This window comes from Amblyomma mixtum, chromosome 4 (genome assembly GCF_055824585.1).
Source record: "Amblyomma mixtum isolate Tamu chromosome 4, ASM5582458v1, whole genome shotgun sequence".
Classification (NCBI taxonomy): domain Eukaryota; kingdom Metazoa; phylum Arthropoda; class Arachnida; order Ixodida; family Ixodidae; genus Amblyomma; species Amblyomma mixtum.
In genome coordinates, this window is record NC_143015.1 from 137,368,334 (window position 1) to 137,387,437 (window position 19,104).

The 19,104-nt window shown below is 48.0% G+C and overlaps 1 protein-coding gene across 1 annotated transcript; it reads left to right on the plus strand.

Annotated features, from left to right (window-relative positions):
* The first annotated feature begins 7,484 nt into the window (after positions 1-7,484).
* On the plus strand, positions 7,485-15,716 carry LOC149348390 (uncharacterized). The gene is made up of 5 exons (XM_089585810.1): positions 7,485-7,808; positions 8,297-8,516; positions 9,547-9,851; positions 14,834-15,211; positions 15,588-15,716. Exons 1-5 carry the CDS (start codon positions 7,485-7,487, stop codon positions 15,714-15,716), a joined length of 1,356 nt encoding a protein of 451 aa, XP_089441936.1.
* The last annotated feature ends 3,388 nt before the right edge of the window (positions 15,717-19,104 follow it).

Genomic DNA, 19,104 nt, shown 5'->3' on the forward strand with positions numbered 1-19,104 from the left:
GTAGAATGGCGGATCCTCTGTGGAATGTATAATAATTCATGTCGTCAAAATGAGCCTAAGAAAAGACACCTCCGCGGGGAAGGGGAATATGATAAAACCAGCCCCCTCTGATGCCTCCAAGATTGTTTGTCTGTATAGTCGTTCAGTAGTGCTGTTTTTGGTTGTATAGTCGTGCAGTACTGCTCGAAAGGCTATGGTTATCCCTACTATAGCATATAGAGAGCTGACGCATGCTTTTCGCAATACCATTGCAGAACTCTGCCGCATGTCATCGTGCACTCCAGACTATTCGTCATCTAGCAATGCCAACAAAGAGAACACACTCACACAGTCATACTACCGCTTATATGTGCTATCGGCTTCGAATACATTTGCTAGAATGTAATCAAGCCAACTAATTTCACTCACCCTTTACGCGCAGGTACCAGACATGCTCGACATCTTCTCAGCGGAACACTCGACCTTGTAAACAACGTGCGGACGTCACATGGACACGAAGCATCCCTATGCCAAGCCTTCTGTTCAAACCCTGAACCATTGGCCCATTGATTGCCAGCCGCCATGACGTTCCAATAGTTATTGCACACGCTGCATCCAGTAGTCTGCCTACACCAGAATATGTTTCTGAACATCTACTTTCTCCACCCAACCATTCAGCTTTTTATTTTTGTTTAATTTTATTCGGACTTCATACTCAAGAACCGCTTCGAGACTGCACCCGTAGGCTCCATAGACGCGGAATATGCTTCACGTCTTCCGTCAGCTTACGTGCTACATACCTTACACAATTCCCTGCAGCCTGAACGAGTTAACTGCTTACCAATGTACGCATTGATCGATTAAGAATGTCGAGGTTAGTTACTGTTTTTTAAGCTCGAAAAAAATGCTCTTTTTATCTCTATTGATATAATTCTTCGCAACTACTGCTACAGACTGTGACAGCAGTGTGCTTATTCTGCCAGTCCAATTTATGGAAATATGACTGTGAAATATTTTATCAATATCGCGCATTGGCTGCTGCGTATTCTGCTTGAGCGCGTTACTGTGATTTTTTTCTTTTCTGCAAAGGCCTTGTTAGCAATCTTCATAAATCTCCTTTCCCTGGTGTTTTAAGGCTGGCCCATTTTCACTGGCAGGTTTTGTCTCAATTCTTACCCACCTGAACATGATATCGATGGTATATCACAGGTGTAACTCCCGCAGAAAGCTGTCATCGGTCATCGGAATGCGATACAAATAAAAACTCATCGCTTCCCCTTGTTATAAACTGAACAGCTATAAACTTGTCCTGCACGCACGCCTCGGAAGCAGTGACGCTAACTACTCATTAAAGCAAGGCCGTCATGAAATGCAAAGTTAGTTTTTATGCGAAGCATACTACTTTAGCTACCACTTCAGCCCTTCACCGTGGTTATGCGCCTCCAGATCACGTGATACATGACGTCACACCACGTGACACGATGACGTCACGACAGTGGAGAAACGGGGGCCCACCTCGCGACGTCGCTGTGGTTGTGCGTCTCCAAATCACGTGATACATGACGTCACCCACATGACACGATGACGTCACGACAGTGGAGAAACGGCGGCCCACCTCGCGCCGTCGCTGTGGTTGTGCGCCTCCAAATCACGTGATACATGACGTCACACCACGTGACACGATGACGTCACAACAGTGGAGAAACGGAGGCCCACCTCGCGCCGTCGCTGTGGTTGTGCGCCTCCAAATCACGTGACACGATGATGCCACACCACGTGACACGATGACGTCACGGCAGTGGAGAAAGGGGGGCGCACCTCACGCCGTCGCTGTGGTTGTGCGCCTCTAAATCACGTGATACATGACGTCACACCAAGTGACACGATGACGTCACAACAGTGGAGAAACGGGGGCCCACCTCGCGCCGTCGCTGTGGTTGTGCGCCTCCAAATTACGCGACACGATGATGCTTCGCATTCTCGAGGCCTAACCAAGTTAAGCCTCAGCCATTTTTGAACATTAGTTTTTCGGCCCGCAGTTTAGTGGTGTAGCACTGCATTCGCTAGCATAGCTCGACGAATTTTCTCGCTTGACTAATGTTTTGTGCAGAAAAGAGAGAAAACCACATCGGAAGACACCGGGAATGTAGAACCAAGGCCTGGGAATGGGGGGGGGAGGTGAATATATGTTAACAGCCTTAATTCTTCCGGAACAACTGTGTGACACTTTTGTTATAAGCATATCACCAAATTGAATGCGTGTGGTAATGTTCTTTAGCTCCCGAGTTGACATTTAGATTACTATGCGAAAACCAGGGTACTGATCATGAGAGTAACCTGCCGCTAAAGTTGATTTTAGCGGGATGGTTGCATACAATTTATTCGCAATTCACACCTTTACCCCTTCGCGTATACATCCACAGATGCAAGCCGCTTAAGAGCGACCTATATACCCTATTTAAGGGCATGATGAACTCAACTGGCTTGCGGCAAGCCAAGACAGGAAGAGAGAAATGCAAGAAGAGCCAAGCCAAGAGAGAAGGACAAGGAAGAGAAAGAAGAAAGGAAAGGCAGAAGAAGTAGGAATCAAAGGGAATAGAACGGAAAGAAGATAGGGAGATATGACTACTCTCGCCTATAAATTAAAGCTACAGCCCTCTTTACAGCCCTCATTACAGATTTCATCGCGCTTTTTTTGCAGCAGTAAGCGAGCGGATTAAGGTAATATGCTGTCACTTCACAAAATACCTCCTTTATAGCTCTTTTACTCTCTTTAGTTGCTATGCAGTGTTCCAGCTATACTGTGCGCCCTTTTTAATGTGATAGTAAGGAGGGTTATGATGGCGAAACTGTCTGGAACAGTGGCGAGACCTACCACTCTCGAATGTGGCAGGTGGTGTCCGGGGAAAGTCTCCTTTCACCTGCCAACTGCCAATCGTCCCCGTCTCCTCTCGCCCCCTCCACTCGTAAGGGAAAAACGAGGCAGCTGCCTGATTAAGAACGAATGAGCAAAAGTGACAGAGCCTAAGAAGAAAGTAACTAAATGGCTCAGACAAAACAGCAGGCGTGCGTGCAAAAACGGACAACCTCCCGAAGAACGCTGCGTGCAAAAATGAGGCTTACGGGCGGTATTCCTTCTCCGTATTGCGCGCCGCCTTTCTTCGAGCCCGAACTTCCTTTGAGAAATTCCAGCAGGAAGTTCAGACCTTGAATGCTCGGAAAGCTATGCGGAGTGTTCGTTCTAATGCACCGGATGCCGCGAATAATTTATGTGTCAGACCTGTTAGGCAGCGCTGTGAGATTGCCTACGAAGTTTGTAATAATCATTATTTGATTATTAAAAATTTCAAAACACTATTTAAAATATTCCAAGAGAAGGCAAGCGTCGCAGGCGGCGGCAGAAAGTTAGGTGGGTGGATGAGATTAAGAAGCTTGCGGGGATACGGCGGCCGCAACTGGCGAAAAACAGGGTTAATTGGATGGACGTGAGACAGGCCTTTGCCCTGCAGTGGGCGTAGTCAGGCTTATGATTAAGATGATGATGATGAAGACTTGATAACAAATCTAAGGTTTTCCAATCCTACATTTTGAAGCGGGATTCTGTGTGTTGTGTGGGCGGTACATCGAGATTCTACGGTGAGGTTGGCAAAGTCCAGATAAAAAGTTAAAACACACGTTTAAGTACTATTTCGAATTCGTGCAGTACAGCCGACGTCGACGGCGACACACCTACTGGTTTTCAGGGGCTTCTAATGAGAGCGCTAGTTGCGTAAACAGCAGATATCCGGAAATGGCCGCCTCCCAATGCGTTACTCCTGCCCTTACGGCTCAGAAGTGCGCCTCTCATGGCAACACCCAGGGTTCAGGCCCTAGTCGCACGAATGAAAGAACAAGCGAATTTATTCACAAACGTGTTGGGGAGAATGATATTACGTTTTTCAAGGCGGGTCTCTTGTCTCCACCTGGATACCTGAGAAGCCCAAGTTGGATTCAAGGTAAGGCTCTTGTATAAGTTATCCTGGACTCATCCACGCCACGGTAACGATGGCTCCTTTCTTTGTTTATTTGTTATTTATTTACGAGCCTGCATGTGTCGTCTTTTTTTACTTGTCCCTCCCTTGTTATCTGTCATTTTTTCCTCGTTTGCATTCTTTTTTATCACCTTGCCTCAAAATTTCCTATCTTAAGATTCTTCTTTTTTCTCCACTGCCAATCTCTCGGGCGATTACTGGTCAGAGGCATGAAGAAGATGGCGAACAGCCAGGGCGTTCTTGCGCGAGAGTTTCGCTCTTGCTTTCGCGTGCCCGCATAGCAGCTGCGCAGGAGAAGCCTTGCGTCGCCGCCCGCCTCGTTCGGAAGAAGACTACAAAGGCCCGTTGATAAAGGTAACGAGGATTCTTCCATGTTCGGCACGCATTTGGAGAGCGTACGAAGCTTGTAGGAGGCGAGGCCTGCTCGCACAATGTCGCATCGCTTTATCGGCTTTCCGGTCTCTCACAGAAGGCCAAGCAGAGAGAGAACCGTGTCAGCTGCAGCCTTGAACTCTGAACGTCTCCAACCTCTAGCGCGGCAGTGGTAGTGACGCACTTGATGCGAGTCGACAGGTCATGCTCTTCCCGGCCGCGGCGGTTGAATTTTTTTGCAGGAGAAATTCTAGATTCCCTTGTGCTGTGCGATGTCAGTGCACGTTAAAGAACCCAAGGTGGTTGAAATTTCCGGAGCCCTCCACTACGGCGTCTCTCATAGCCTTAGTCGCTTTGGGACGTTAAACCCCATAAACCAAACCAAACCATTTTTTCTCTTAATTTGCCTACTGCCACATACTGCAACTGTTACTGGAGAAAAACTAAATGATTTTTAAGAGCACACTCATCAGTAACCTGTTGTAAGCTTCCGTAACTGCCACTTCCATGCGTAATTAAGTTCAAATATTCCATAGTACCAAACTGGCGATTCTTCAGAACGCGGCATTGAGGTTGGTGCTTTATAGCAATTCCATGTGTAGTTATTCACGCAGGAAAACGCGCGGCACAGATTCTTAGGAGCCAGGTACTTCTGGTTTGACTCTTATTAGGCTACTTGTCTACACTACGCGTCCGGCACTATCTCAACTAAATTCCCACTACAGCATGCTCTTAGGAGCTTACACTGGATGCGGCTTTGCCACTCAGTGATATTAAGGAAACTGGTTCGCGAAGTGCCTGGTACGTTGACATCGGCGCGTTACTAGCTAGCTGTCGTTTAGCTACCACTCTTGATAGCCACCGACGTTATAATTAAGTCTTCCAGTATCCTGATTACGAATGGAGACGCCAGCCTCGTCAATGAATGATAACCGTATGCACCACATCGGCTAGTCACACAGAGCCGTAGCCATGTACAATATTCTTGGAGAAAAAGTTTGAATACTGGAAAGATGTAAGGTACTCTGATGAAAATAACGAAGGCAAAGGTTTGTTCTTAAGTTGTCAGCGAAATCTTTCTTTAAAAGTTTTTCCATAGCCCGTAAGAGCAGTTACGACTTCTACTGAAAATCAAAGGCAAACGCTTTTGACGATTGCAAAGACAATAATAGCAAAAAACTGCAAGCCTGTTAACGGGATATTTGGAAATATATTGATTGTTATAGAGAAATCTTACCATATATGGAAAAAAACTGCGAACAAATTGCGTTCATACACTCGTTTCCCGTTCAAATACGCGTTTGTCCAGTATTTTTTGGTATGAGGCCACCCTTTTTTACTTTCCTTCTTTACAAGCGTGTTGTGTGTTATGTTGAACTCTAAACTGGGTACTGAGTGTATTATACATAATGAGGACTCTTCCTTCAAAACGCCACAGTTTCTCCTAAGGCGCTGTACAACCTGTGCTCATTAAACATGCAGCGTTTCACACATTGGTCGACGCAAATCCATACACTGTTGTATCCTCAGAGACTTTTATTAGGGAGTTATTGCGGATAGATATTCATTGCGGATAATGCGGTCGACGAACAAGCATGCAAGCGTACACGTCACCTCAGTTGCTTATACGCCCCGCCGCGGTGGTTCGGTGGTTACGGCGCTCGGCTGCTGACCCGAAAGACGCGGGTTCGAACCCGGCCGCTGAGGCCGAATTTCAATGGAGGGAAAATTGTAGAGGTCCGTGTACTCTGCGATGTCAGTGAACGTTAAAGAACCCCAGGTGGTCGAAATTTCCGGAGCCCTTCACTACGGCGCCACTCACAGCCTTAGCTGCTTTGGGACGTTAAACCCCAATAAAAAAAACCAAATCAATTGCTTGTTCCTTTGTGCAAAAAAATAAGAGACCGTCCCTCGAAATTCCGACCTTTGCCACCTGCATGGAGGTGCCCCCTTATAAACCATTCTAAAGAAGGTCGATGTCAGTCCGCGTTAAAGAACTCCAGGTGGTCGAAATTTCCGGAGCCCTTCACTACGGCGTCCCTCATAGCCTGAGTTACTTTGGGACGTTAAAACCCCAATAAACCAATAAACCATTCTAAAGGGTCCACTGCGCCGATCTCGACATCAGGGGCCGTCGGCCACCGGGCCTTAACCTAGACTGCATATTGCAGCCATTATTAGCCAGTGGTCCGTTCCGGTCGCCTGCTGTTGACACAGCGCCGCGAAGCACCTCACTATTGGCCTTATATCGCGGCCAATGGAAGCCAATGTTGAGTTGCCGTCGCATCTGTCCAATGGTCCCATCGCTTCCCACGGACGCTTGAAGGACGCGGGTATAAAGAATGACGAATGACAGAGGGGAAATCAACGTGAAATGGAGGATTGAAAATGAACAGCTTATAAAATACGGCCGCAGAAGCGCTTTGTCAGGTGGTGTCCACACCGCACAGTGTCACGGGTCGCAACCTGGAGGCTCTGCTACTTCAGCCCAAGAAAGCGCGTAAAGAAACCAGAGCAATCCAGGTAATCGATGCACCCCTGAGACTAAACGATTGAAATCCGAATACCTCCGAAATAACACGCCTTTGATCTGAGCGTATAACTGAGCAGCAGAAAGTGTACAAGGTCGTTGAATAAACATAAAGCATCGACCTCGTCTGTGTGTTTCTTCAACGTCCTTGTTCACTTTCTGCTGCTCAATTATACGATCATGAACCAACTAGCTCACCAATCCAGCTTTAAAGTTTGATCTGAAGCTACAGAATAGCGCTAACGTGACTTTACTAATACTTCCACGTCGTGCAAGCTGCGCCACTGGTTGGGGACTTACTCAAGTGCACTGTAATGACAGTAGCAACTATGAGTCCCTAATGGTGGGTGACCATGCAAGGCCACAGTTCAGATACCTCGGCGAGAAACTTTTTTGCTTCTCTAAACGTCTACCCATGATGCAGACTCCAGCGAGCGAGTGTCAGCGATCGAAGAAGGCAGCAGGAAGCGTGAGCCTGAACCACCTTCCTCCCATGGTGTTTCTCCTCGACGATCTCGAGTCGTCGTCGTGTCTTTGTCGTCTACTTCGCCGCTGCCAATACCTGCGCCGAGATGTCAAGCGCCGCGTTCGGCGACACTCTGGCCATGGTCCTGGTCTTCGTCGGCGGCATCCTGACCGGCGTGCTCATCTGGCTACTGATGCGCAAGTACAACCGAGACCATCGCAGGGAGGGTGCCACCCCTCGCGCCGCCACGCCACCAACCCTGAGTCCCGATTCTACGGCTCCCATAATGGGGCCATTTCGAAAGGGTGACTCGCATCATGCCACAAGCGCTCCTGTCGTCGTGCCGCCAGCCGATGAACCTACACTGCCAAGTGTTCCAGCCGCGCCACCTCAGCCAGCGAATGAACCTCCTCCTGTCACCCAGGCCACCGTGAGTAGCTAAGCCTGAGAGGTATCAAGGCGAAAGCCTTTTCTTCGCTCATGAGTGGCGTTCGTCTGAGAAGACAGATCCTTAGCCAATCAAACACTAGCCGCATAACAATCCAAATCACTAAACAGTCCTTTCTTGTCTCACAAGTGGTGTCCATATATAGATCGGTCTTCCGATTGAAACGTCGAGTCTAATAAATATGTTTCCTTTAACGAAGCGTATACTTCGCTATATACTCCTGTAAGCAGTCAAATACTTCATGCTCTCGCAACCTATATCATGATCTCGCAACCTTTATGTATATATAGAGATAGACAACGTCAGAGGCTCTAACATGCTGTGGGTACCAAGATGTTGAAAAGCATTCTTTTGAGCATTTAGTTCTATACGGTGACTTTATGCCGAAACTCTGCAGTGATGCTTCATACAAGCCGTGCCAAATCTGCCGTGTCAGCGCCAGCGGCCCACCCTGGGCTTTTCATTCGTAGGATGCCAAGGCAGATAAGGCGAGACCGCCTACGGAGAAGCCGCTCTCGCCGCCAAAGCAAGCAGACGAATCCAAGCACCGCAGCAAAGGCGGGAAGCCCAAGATAAGCTCCCCCAGCGGCGGCTTCTCGGCAGAGCATACGAAGGAGCAGTCCAAGAGCGAGCACCGGAGACGCAAGACCAAGAAGGCCGACCCGATGTCACCTTCAGTCATCGACTCTGGTGCGCTAGTGTTTGTCTGCGCTTTTTCCTTTTACGTGTCCAATGTTTAATTCCTTAATAACGTCTCAAAGGTACACTGCAGGCTACAAAGCGCTGCAAAGATGAAGATTACGAATTAACTGCACTGAACGTGCACCTTATATTCTAAAGAAGAAGAGCATAGCCACTGAAGCGCTGGGGCGCTACTTCGCAGGGATGGCAATCCGAAGAGAAAGATCCAGTTCAATAATGAAGAAATAATATGAATGATACAAGGCGGAATAATTCAAAAAGACCAGGAAGTACACGAGCGAGCGGTAATTCAACTTATGCCGTATACACATTTATCGCTGGCTTGCGCATAACACACTTCACTTTCTCTTTTAACGTTTATTGTGAAAGAGCTCTTGTGGGGCTGGCACTGATACTGCGATCAGACCCACTCAACGCTACTAAGGACTATAATGCCACCGAAAGCCCCCCCTCCCCCTTTCCTTTGTCTGAGTTCGCGCTTTTGCAGTCACAATAGTTACCGACTTTCCCAGCCACCTATTCCACTTTATCTTATCAATACATATCAATGTTGAAGAGGCTTTGCGAAGACAGCGACTTAACGCAAATCTCGATTACATGCGGAAACGGACTTTAGAGATATTATTTCGATCTGCGGGTAACTACATTTCTATTGACACGTAGCTGACTGGCAGACTCGCAGATTGCTTGTCGCTGAAATAACGAGCCCAGTGAGTTTATTCACTCATACTCATAACGTGTTCGTAACCAATTTCACTGACAGCGTTAAAAGACGCATTTTTTTGTTTACCTTACATTTTATTTAAGTACGGTGAATCTCCGCTGGTCTGGGAACCCTCTTTCTTTCATTTATATTTTTTTCATCTTCTTCTGAGAGGCCTGATAGAAAACGGAAAAAAAGAAAGCATTAACGCGACAGTGTCGAACCTCCTGTTCAGCTGTGAACCCGGCGGCGTGGGGCAAACGTGGATTGGTCGTAAATGTAGTGACGTCATAGGTATATATCGCTCTGATGTAGGCCTATCAAAGCGCAAGTCCAAGAGCAAGCATTCCAAGCGCCACGACTCGGAAGCTGCTCGAGATGGTCCCACGGACACCACCTCAAAGGCTGTCACACCAGCCCGCACGGCCCCATCGCAAGAGCGTTCGCTGCCGGAGCAGCCTACGTCGCCTCCAACCGACACCGAGACGGCGGCGGCGGCCGCGGAGACTCACGAATCGGTGGACCCGGACCTCGTGAAGGAACTCCGAGATATAGTCATCAAGCGACGCGCATCGCACGTATCTATGCACTCGCAACGCCACATTCCAACTGCGCCCAAGGTGCGTCTTGGCCTCTTTTTTGGGAAAGTTATTAGTCTGATAATTACCAAACAACGCAGATTATCGGCCCAATAATGCAAATAGACGGTTTCAATTTGGCCCTTTTTAGAACCGGCCTTTGCCAGTAAGTTTCCAGTATTGAGTGGATTACCTGCGCTGTTTCGGTCAGGAATGTGGAGCAAATTTGTAATAAAGGAGTAATTACTCATTCGCATGCATCGAAGCGCAGCCATACGACTACAAAGGAAAGTTGTGCAGCTTCCACAGACACTACACAGGTGAAGAAAAATTCTTCCTGGGGCGCTATGCTGGAAGGCCCGAGTTTGCTGAAACTCGGAATCTTCCCGAGCTCTGGCGACGCCCTCAGATGAGTGAACTAATGGTAGCAAGACAAAATCCCACCCTCGTCACGCCTCCAACTTGATTGGGTTATCTGGATATATTCCGTGCTTTATCATCACATCGGCGCCACCTCATCGGCTTCTTGGGCGGTCTACAAAGAACGGGTCACGTGAGCCAACCGCCGGTGCACTTTTCATTTGTGTGTCGCTCCACCAAGTGCACTGCGTGTGCAATTGACAAACGAGGTTTGTTGAATTTTATAATGCACTTAATACACCTCTATAAGCATTTTATAGTGTGCAAGATTTGGATTTAAAGCGCTTTCGAGTGATTTATGCATTATTAAATGTTGCTTTGTACCGCGAGGGAACGCTACCAACGCCCTCATCAGCTGACCGCCAATGGCGACGAGGTACATGTGCAACGCTACGGAAGTAGTCCGCAAAAAAAAATAGAGGTGTATCACTCCGCGCTATTCTGTGGCCGTGTGGTCTAACGCGTCGCTCCGGAGAGTCGTCAGGCAATGGGAGCGCGTGGGTTCAAATCCCCCATGGTGAAACTTTTTTATCACGCATTTTTTTTCATCGCAAGATGAATTTCGCGTGACTTGAATGAGAAAACTCGGTTTGTTCAGAATCGCTTGAATATTATGCCGTGTTCTGAAATGAACTGCATGCATCTGTTCATTTCATGCATACCCCGTTAATGTGAGTTGTCCGAAATTCGTTGTCAATGAGCTCGCACCGGCTTTTGGTCAGCAGTGACGGTTATCTTCCCGATTCTGCAGCATTGTGACTATACTTTTTAGATGCAAGTGAGAGGTGTGTGCGAAAGATGACATTCATTCGTCGGATTTAATTAATTAGCACAGTGGTGAGTGCTCTGCAGTGGACCGATTAACAACTGGCCATCTGCAACTTTCGATTTCGCCGTTGCCGAGGAGCCCACTTTTTTTTTGTGGGCCTCTCTTAAGGTACCTGGCATGTTATGAATTGTTCTGTGGAACCGGTTAGCGGCTGATCCAGTCTTCGCCAAAAGAGTCTGGGACCGACTTCGGCACTGTGCTGTAGAGTAGCCCAAAGGACTTGGCGAGAACAATTATTTTTTTTACTGATTGCAATGTTCATTGCATAATGTGCCTTCCTCGTGAAATAGTTGGACTTCACCATGTCAGGGCTGGACTTCGAAGGGGCCTTTACGCCAATGTAGGTCCCGTGGACGCATCCCACGACGTCTGTGATGCCGCCGCTCAGAAGGAAACGCTCCTCAACATACGTACGCTCGGCCGCAGTCGTGGGCAATGCGAGCCACCGCTTCTTCAAAGCCGCGTCGATAAGCGCGTCGGAGATGTCCCTCACACAGCTGCTCACAGTGCTTTATTGGCGTCCAATAAAGCGGCCTGCGCCGACGCTTCCCTGGAAGCTCCCGGTCGCGAAGAACCGGAGGGCGCAGAGGACTTGCTCTTCGACCGAAAGCGAATGAAGCCCGGTACGCACTCTCCACAGGCGTGGGTCGTCGCCTAACTATTTACACAACCATCGTACCGATTTTTTGGAGAGGCGAAAATGTCGCTAGAATTCGTCGTCGGCCAAGGCAGTAAACGGGTCCAGCCGGCCGTACTGACATTTGCCGTCAGAGGAAGCGATTACCCAGGCTGCTGCTGCTGCCGCCATGACAGTCCCGAGATGAATTCGGGGCACTTCACCGTTCACGAGTTTAGCTCCGAGTTCACCTTTCAATAAAAACCATTGGTCACGCCCCCGGCGTGCCGTACATAAATTATAGGCGTACGCGCTATGGGTGGGCCACTCCCAACATCCCTGCCGGCTGCAGGTATGCTGCGCGGCTGTGGTGATTGCTGACAGACATCGACGATGTTGACCATCGAAATATAACAGGCAAAACGGACGTCATCGCTGATAAATCTAAGCACCTCTGCGAAGGACACGCAACGTGGCGAAAGCCGCCGATTTCTCCGCTAGCATTCCAAGATTGCACAACACTATAGCCTGTTGCAACCACGTAAGACACACCACAACGCTGAAGGCGCGTCACACCTGCTTGCAAGGCGTCAAACACGGAGCACGACGACGAACCGGTGCTTAGAGTACGTCCTACTCCAACAACATCGCATCACAGGTGTTTGGCTTGGCCGTCCTTTCATCGGTGATAAAGCTCAGCATCAATGTGTCAAACACATCTGGGATCGACAAACGATCGCTGTTCCAGACCCAGTGCAATAAAGTGTTTGTAATTTCTAGCACGCAAGCACTGCGTACTTCACAACCGTAACACCTTTCTCTGTTATAAGTCCGATTCCATTATTACAAACAGGATCCCTCACCTGCCCGAATGATATTAATGCGATGTCCCTGCGGTGTGCAAAGGCGATCGACGTTAGTGACCAAACCAGTCCGCAAAACCTTGAAGTGCGCGACGTTAACAAATACTACGCAGATACGCGCGCCACCCCCTTCACAGCTTTTAGTCAGCGTCTGATGACATAGGATGAGTTGTGTCGCTGGGTAGCACGCTTTTCGCATCCGCAGTGCACTAAAGAGGCGCCACACACAAGAGGCATACGTAATGAATCATTGAATACAGCCAAACAGCAATTTTTTTTTTCTCACGCCGCATGTCAGCCGCTCGCACGGCCAATTTCTACCGCTGAGATTCGCCAAGAGCGTACTAAAAGCAATGGTTGGCCATAGCGGGGTGCAGCAGCGGCCGTAGCAGCGGAGAGCTCCACCTGAGGTCACTGCAGAGAGCAGCAGTGACGCGGGGGTGCAGTGAAGTTCAGTTTTTTGCTTTTGTTTATTGTGCAAGCCAGAAGATGCATGACTGTTATATTTTGATAAACGACACAATAAAATATATTATCGCAATGGCCGAAAAATAAGACAGATTCAGCGTGTAGTAGTTGCCCAGTCTTTCCAGTCGAAGGCAGCGCTACCGGCGGCGTGTCAGCGCAGGAGCTCTCTCGTTTTCGACACGGTGGGCTGCCACTCTAGTTCGTATGCAAGCCACGCTGCAAGCAATGGCCTCACTATCGCCTCTAGCGGCAGAAAGTGTCAAATCTTTGCTAATTTCCTAAAGCTATGCTTTTCAACAACGCTTCATTGGATTCAGATTTTAAAATAATTTGGAAATGAACAAAATGTTCATAATACTATCTGTTGCCTTTTAACGTATTCGAGAGAAGAGAAAGGGTTGATACAAGAGTGCACCTAGTGCGCACTGTTCGTCTTCGGAAATGGAGAGACAGATAGAGCTCAAAGAGAAGACACGCCTTTGACGCGCCCGAAAAGGCGTGTCAAACAGCTAGCGGCGAGTGTGCAGATAGATAGCAGGGAAGTCACGATTTCGCGATTGCTGATATGGTGCTTATAACTTCAGGTAGCGCTGCGGCCTGGTATTGCGAAGTTTATTGTTTGAAGTGTGAAACAGGCGCGCAGGGTGCGCTTGTATCGCCTTTACGTGGCTTTATCTCTACATCTTATTGTCCGCTGCCTGCGCACGTTCCGCGCTATCTTCGTTCACTGACTGCCGTCATCGCAAACTCGGATGAAACTCGGGCGAGCGCCAAACTTCGGCCTTCCGGCATAGCGCCCCTGGTCCGGAGTTCGAACACGGGACCCCTGCTTCACCTACCAACTTAGCTGACCGGGCGGCAAGCTTAGGGTACGGCGAGAGCGAACTCATCAATAACTCGAAGTGCGAACGGTGTTAGTGAAATATTTAGGGTAATCCTCGGAAGGTTCAGTAAATTTTTAATAAGGGCGTAATTACTCATTGGCATCCACCCAGCACAAACGTACGGCTACAAATGAATGCTATTCAGCTTCCTGACAAACTTCGTTGTAAAAATTGATCCTGGTCCGGGGTTTCAGCTGGTTTATTAAATAGTAATTCTTTAATACTAATTAGTAATTATTAGTAATTACTCCCTTGTTAAAAATTTACTCCACCTTAGGAATGCAAGCTATTGATCAACTCGCTCTCGCACTACCACTTGCTAGCCGTTCCGATTAGCTCAGTTGGTCGAGTGACTGCTCCGGAGAACCGCTGGTCCTGGCTTCAAACCCGAGACCAGGAAGAATTTTTCTTTCACAACGAAATTTCCTTGGAAGCTGTATAGCTTTCCTTTGTAGCCATATGGCTGCTTCGAAGCACGAACTTGAACGAGCAAGAAAGCCCCCCCCCCCCCCCCCCCCCTGTCATCCTCTTATTCATGGTTTCGAACCTGGTCCGCTGCCTTCCGCGAAGTCTGACCGTCACTGGTAGTAATGAAGACAGTGTCCCAAACGAAGGTAACTGCCATCAACCCTTTTGTCACAGGAATGAGGTTTCCTTTCCTCTTCATATTAGTGCTTGAGAAAAGCTGGTGCTGAGGGTAGGCAACATTGCATTCACTGCCTATCTGCGATCAAGGACCCTTTTTTTTCTTGACGCTACAAGTCTGAATGGAGAGGCACGAAAATTATAATTCAAAACTCTCCGCAATAAACACGCTTTTTCCTTCCGGATGGACGTCAACATAGCCAGCTAGAGCCAAAGAGTCGACATTTATTGAGAAGCTAAATGCAATAAAGCTTTCTTCGGTGTTCATTTCGCCTGTGCCGCTCCTCCTATGACTTCAGGTGCCTGTCGAGCTGGACATCTTCTCGGAGGAACATTCGGAGGCAAGCATCGCGGACGCCATGAGTCTGCCAGACAAAGCACCCGCCAAACGCAAGCACAAGACAGGAAAGAGCGTGGTGGTGGCGGAGTCGCCCCACATGACGGCGGCGGGCTCGCCCGGAGCTGGGGGGAGCTCAGACTCCACAACTGCTGTAGGCTCCCCGGAAGCCGCCCGTTCACCTACCTCCGCGCAGGGAGCAGCGGATGACGCGGGCCCTTCCTCAGCGACCCACGACGTGGACGAGCCGACCCTCAAAGAGCTCCGAGAGATAGTCATCAAGCGCCGAGCGTCGTGCATGTCTGTGCACTCCACCAAGTCTGGACGGCACGCCCCCAAGGTATACCTGGTTACGGTCTTCCCTTCCGGTCTCATCTTTTTATCCTTTTTCCACACGTTGCTGGCACGAGCTGGCTTTGGCAGCTCGATATCTGAAGCGGTCCTACGTCGCCAGCACCCTTTCAGGGAATTGTCCTGCAATCATATAGCTCAAGCAGTCGTTTCCCGGTGTGTCCGTACTGTCGTCTCTAACGAGCATCAAATCAGATGATCAGAACTGCTTAACCTCGATCAAAGCATAACCTGAGTCTAATATCGTCACCAGACGTGCACCCAACATAGCAAAACCATGAACAAATCAGGCTCAACACATGCTTTCGCACGTCTTCTCGGTTCAACTACGCTACAAATCCTACCATATTTTTTCTTGCCCACAGCCGCCGACTAGTCTTGACATCTTCTCGGAGGAGCATGTGTCGGAAAGCGCTGACGAGGAACCGCCGCTGCGTGGAAAGAAGGCCGAGCCAAAGGTCAAGATCTTCTCTGAGCAGCCGTCGCCGGAGTGACCTCCCTGGCGACGCCATTCGACATCGCCTTTTCAGACCCCCCCGGCTACCGTGTTGTGAAAAACATTTGCCCAAAACTAGAATCAACACGGGACAACTTAAACATTTCTCATGCGCACGCAAAATCTTCCACAAACTGCGCCTAAAATAATGGCAGCAAAGCATGTCGCATCAGTTTACTCTACGCACTCCATCTTCCCTGTCAAGCGATCGATGAGCCGCTGATAGTTTCTCGTGTTTTCTGCTGCCATCTTCCCTGTCAAATGTCAGTGATCGATGGGGCCCTGATAGTTTCTCGCCTTCTGCTCAACGGTATTTTTGATAGCCGTTGACATTTCTTTGAGCTGGATGTACGACAAGGTTACAGCGCACCCACATTGCCTGGTGTTGCCAGCGTCTCTTCTGGCACCAGTTAGTTACAGGGTTTTGAGAGCTCAAAGTCGCGGTTCTCTCCATTTTGTCTATCAGAGACGAGCTGCCTCCGCTCGTGTTTTTCTCGTATCCGACACTCCCTTCCAACTGCTGATATAATATTAGCGTACGTGGAGACTTCACGAATGTCTACGCAGAGGAGACATGCTATTCAGTGGCAGTCTTTATTCTGACAACCATAAGCCTGCGCAGAACTATTCCCCACTCTGGTCTTAGCTCCCTTTGTTCTGTGAGCTCAAGTGAGGAGCGAAACTCGTGCGACCGTTGTTATGCTGCCTTCCAGTAGACTCGCAAAGCGGAATGTAGATCACGAAAAAAGTTTAGCGCGCTCACGACGAACGACTAGGCAGACAACACAGGCGCTTGTTGTTAAGTGTAGAATGTAGATAGGTTCTTTTTTATTTCGCTTCACTTATGCCAGGAGTGCCATCACTGTACATGTGATGAACACTTTCCGCACATTTGAGGAGCTCTGTGTGAAGTCTGAATAAGCTGCGTGTTTGCAAGTTTGCAGCTCGGCCATGTTTTCGTGATAACCAATTGCTCTTCTCTAACGCCCTATTTTATCCGTCTTTATAAACGGATGAATATAAATGCTTCCAATAACACCATTTCTTTTATGAAACTGAATTAATGGAAAGAAATTACAAATAAATTATTTGTTTCTGCTCGTACCATTGAAGTTATTATTGGCCCCAGTGCAAGTTCTTCTCTAAACAGGAATCTGACACATCGCAGGTTATATGAGGGTAAATTAGTAAGTGCGAACAGAAGCTTCCTAAATTATAACTAGAAGGTTAGCGAAGTCATCCGCTCCTTTTTAAAACATGTTCTGAGGATATCGAATACCCCCCATCCACCACCCCACAAGAGCCGTGTGGGAGCATTTACTGTGCCTTGGCTAAGTTTTTGAACAAAAAGTTCATCTTCATAAATTTTCTCTTTTAGCTCTTTCCCTCTATGCCTCTCTCGAAATCGTTACTTTGTTCACAATGACCAAAAAAAAATGTTCTCAAGCGACATCAGGGTTAGTGATGCTTACTTTGGAGTTGGTGCCGTGGAACGATCACGACAGACAGCAAAAGGAGTCACGCCTCTAATTTTTTTTTTGGAATGCACGCATACTCGTCGTGCTACTTTTCGGAAATACTTAAAAATCTGTACATTTTCAATCCATTATATGAAAAAAAAACATGAACGGCTCAACTAATTAAAAATTCACAAACGACGCACACTTCCACGCTCATGGAATTTCAGCTCCTTTCTTTAAAAAAAAAACGCTTTAAGCGCGAATAGTGATTTTCTTCACCATCCGAAGCAGCTTCTGCAACAAAAAAAGCCATGGTATCCGTTAGCAAAATATCTGAGCAGTGAAAAAAAATTTACAGCACTAGGTTGTGAACAGTGCCACGCCCGAAACACGAGCAGTGGGAGTAGGCACTGATCAGCGACAACCTGGACCAGCAAGCCCAGATCATCCAGCTAGTCCGCAAATCAGCTGCCACAGCGGAGCCCTGGACTAGGGGCCGCGGCCACCCAGCTTCTGCGAATTAATCCATGATAATTAAAACTTTCATCTCTCTCTCCCTCTCTCTCTCTCTCTCTCTCTTGCAGTCATCCTTCTTTATTCCAATGATGAAAAAGTTCTAGCCTTTTTCAGGAAAGTGGCCAGTCCGTGAAAAGCAAACTGCTGAGGGCGCTGCCAACAAGGGCGTAGAAGCTTCGCGCCAGTTTTCGAACTAAGCAACTCAGCCAGCGTAGTTATTATTCAACACTAAATAGGCCCAAAAGTATGGCTGCTAATATGTAAATGAGTAATTCTCTGTACAGTACGACGAGCGCCAACAACGCTTTTTGCTATGTGCACGACACAACTTGTCGCCATTCGACGGCGCACTATCTTCGGTTCTGCGCATGCGTGAAAACACAAGAATATTTGTTAGAAAGGGTAGGAGCAAAACCAAAATTCGCTGTTTCAGCAGCTGGTGTGAAGAATTGCACTAGCAGTTAGTTTGCAAACGCGTTGAGACAGCGGTCCAAATCCTTTTAGAGGCTCGTTTCCGGTTTTTAGTAATGCGCTTTTGTCTCTATTCTTTCAACGAAGCAACAACAACACGCAAGTTCATTTACCACTGGAGGTGCGTCCACTTTTAGGATGTATTCTGAGATGCTTTCGAGCCAAATCATTGTTTAAACCATTGCCTAAAAATCATTTATTTTTTCACTCTCCTTATTTTTTCCCACCCGTATCCAGTAACTGCCAGCATGCAAATCAGTTACCGCTCCCCTAAAGACCTGCCTTACCTTTTAGGTTGCATTATGAGATGCCTTAGAGAGAAATTAGTCGTTTAAAGAGCTTAATCACCTACTTGACAAGGCTCTTCCTAGATGGCGCTACATCGTAGTGCATAGAGCTACCTCCCGCGTGTGAGTGCACGCCGTTGTGCATGACGCATCGTTCATTTCAATATTCATCCAATACTTCGAATCAACCATTAAAGTTTAAGTCTTATAGCCAGCAGTTTTTTTTTTTTCACCCTCTAGTTTTTCGTTCTTTCCGGTACTGTTCTCTTTCTGACAGAATTCTATTTCCCTGTCGTAGTTTATTGATTTCACGCCTCGGGCTTACAAGCTAATAACCACGTCGTGCGTGGATAGACGGAAGAAGAAGAAGAAGATTAAGAGACTGCCGAGCTACGGACGCCCTGTCTCCACACGACGCCTTCAACAGGGCTTCCTCGCCGTCTGACCTCTTCCGCACCGCTCCTCACAAACACGGTAAGACCTCATTTCAGGGAACAGTGAACAGGAGCCAATTAGGCTCTTGGCAGTTCACATAATTTTCCTTCAAAGACCTACTGCTACGACGAACTACGACAGATTTGATTCGAAGAACGGTGCTTCATAGAGATTATTGTGAGCAGTCCCGTAGGATTCTACAACACTTCTATTAGGT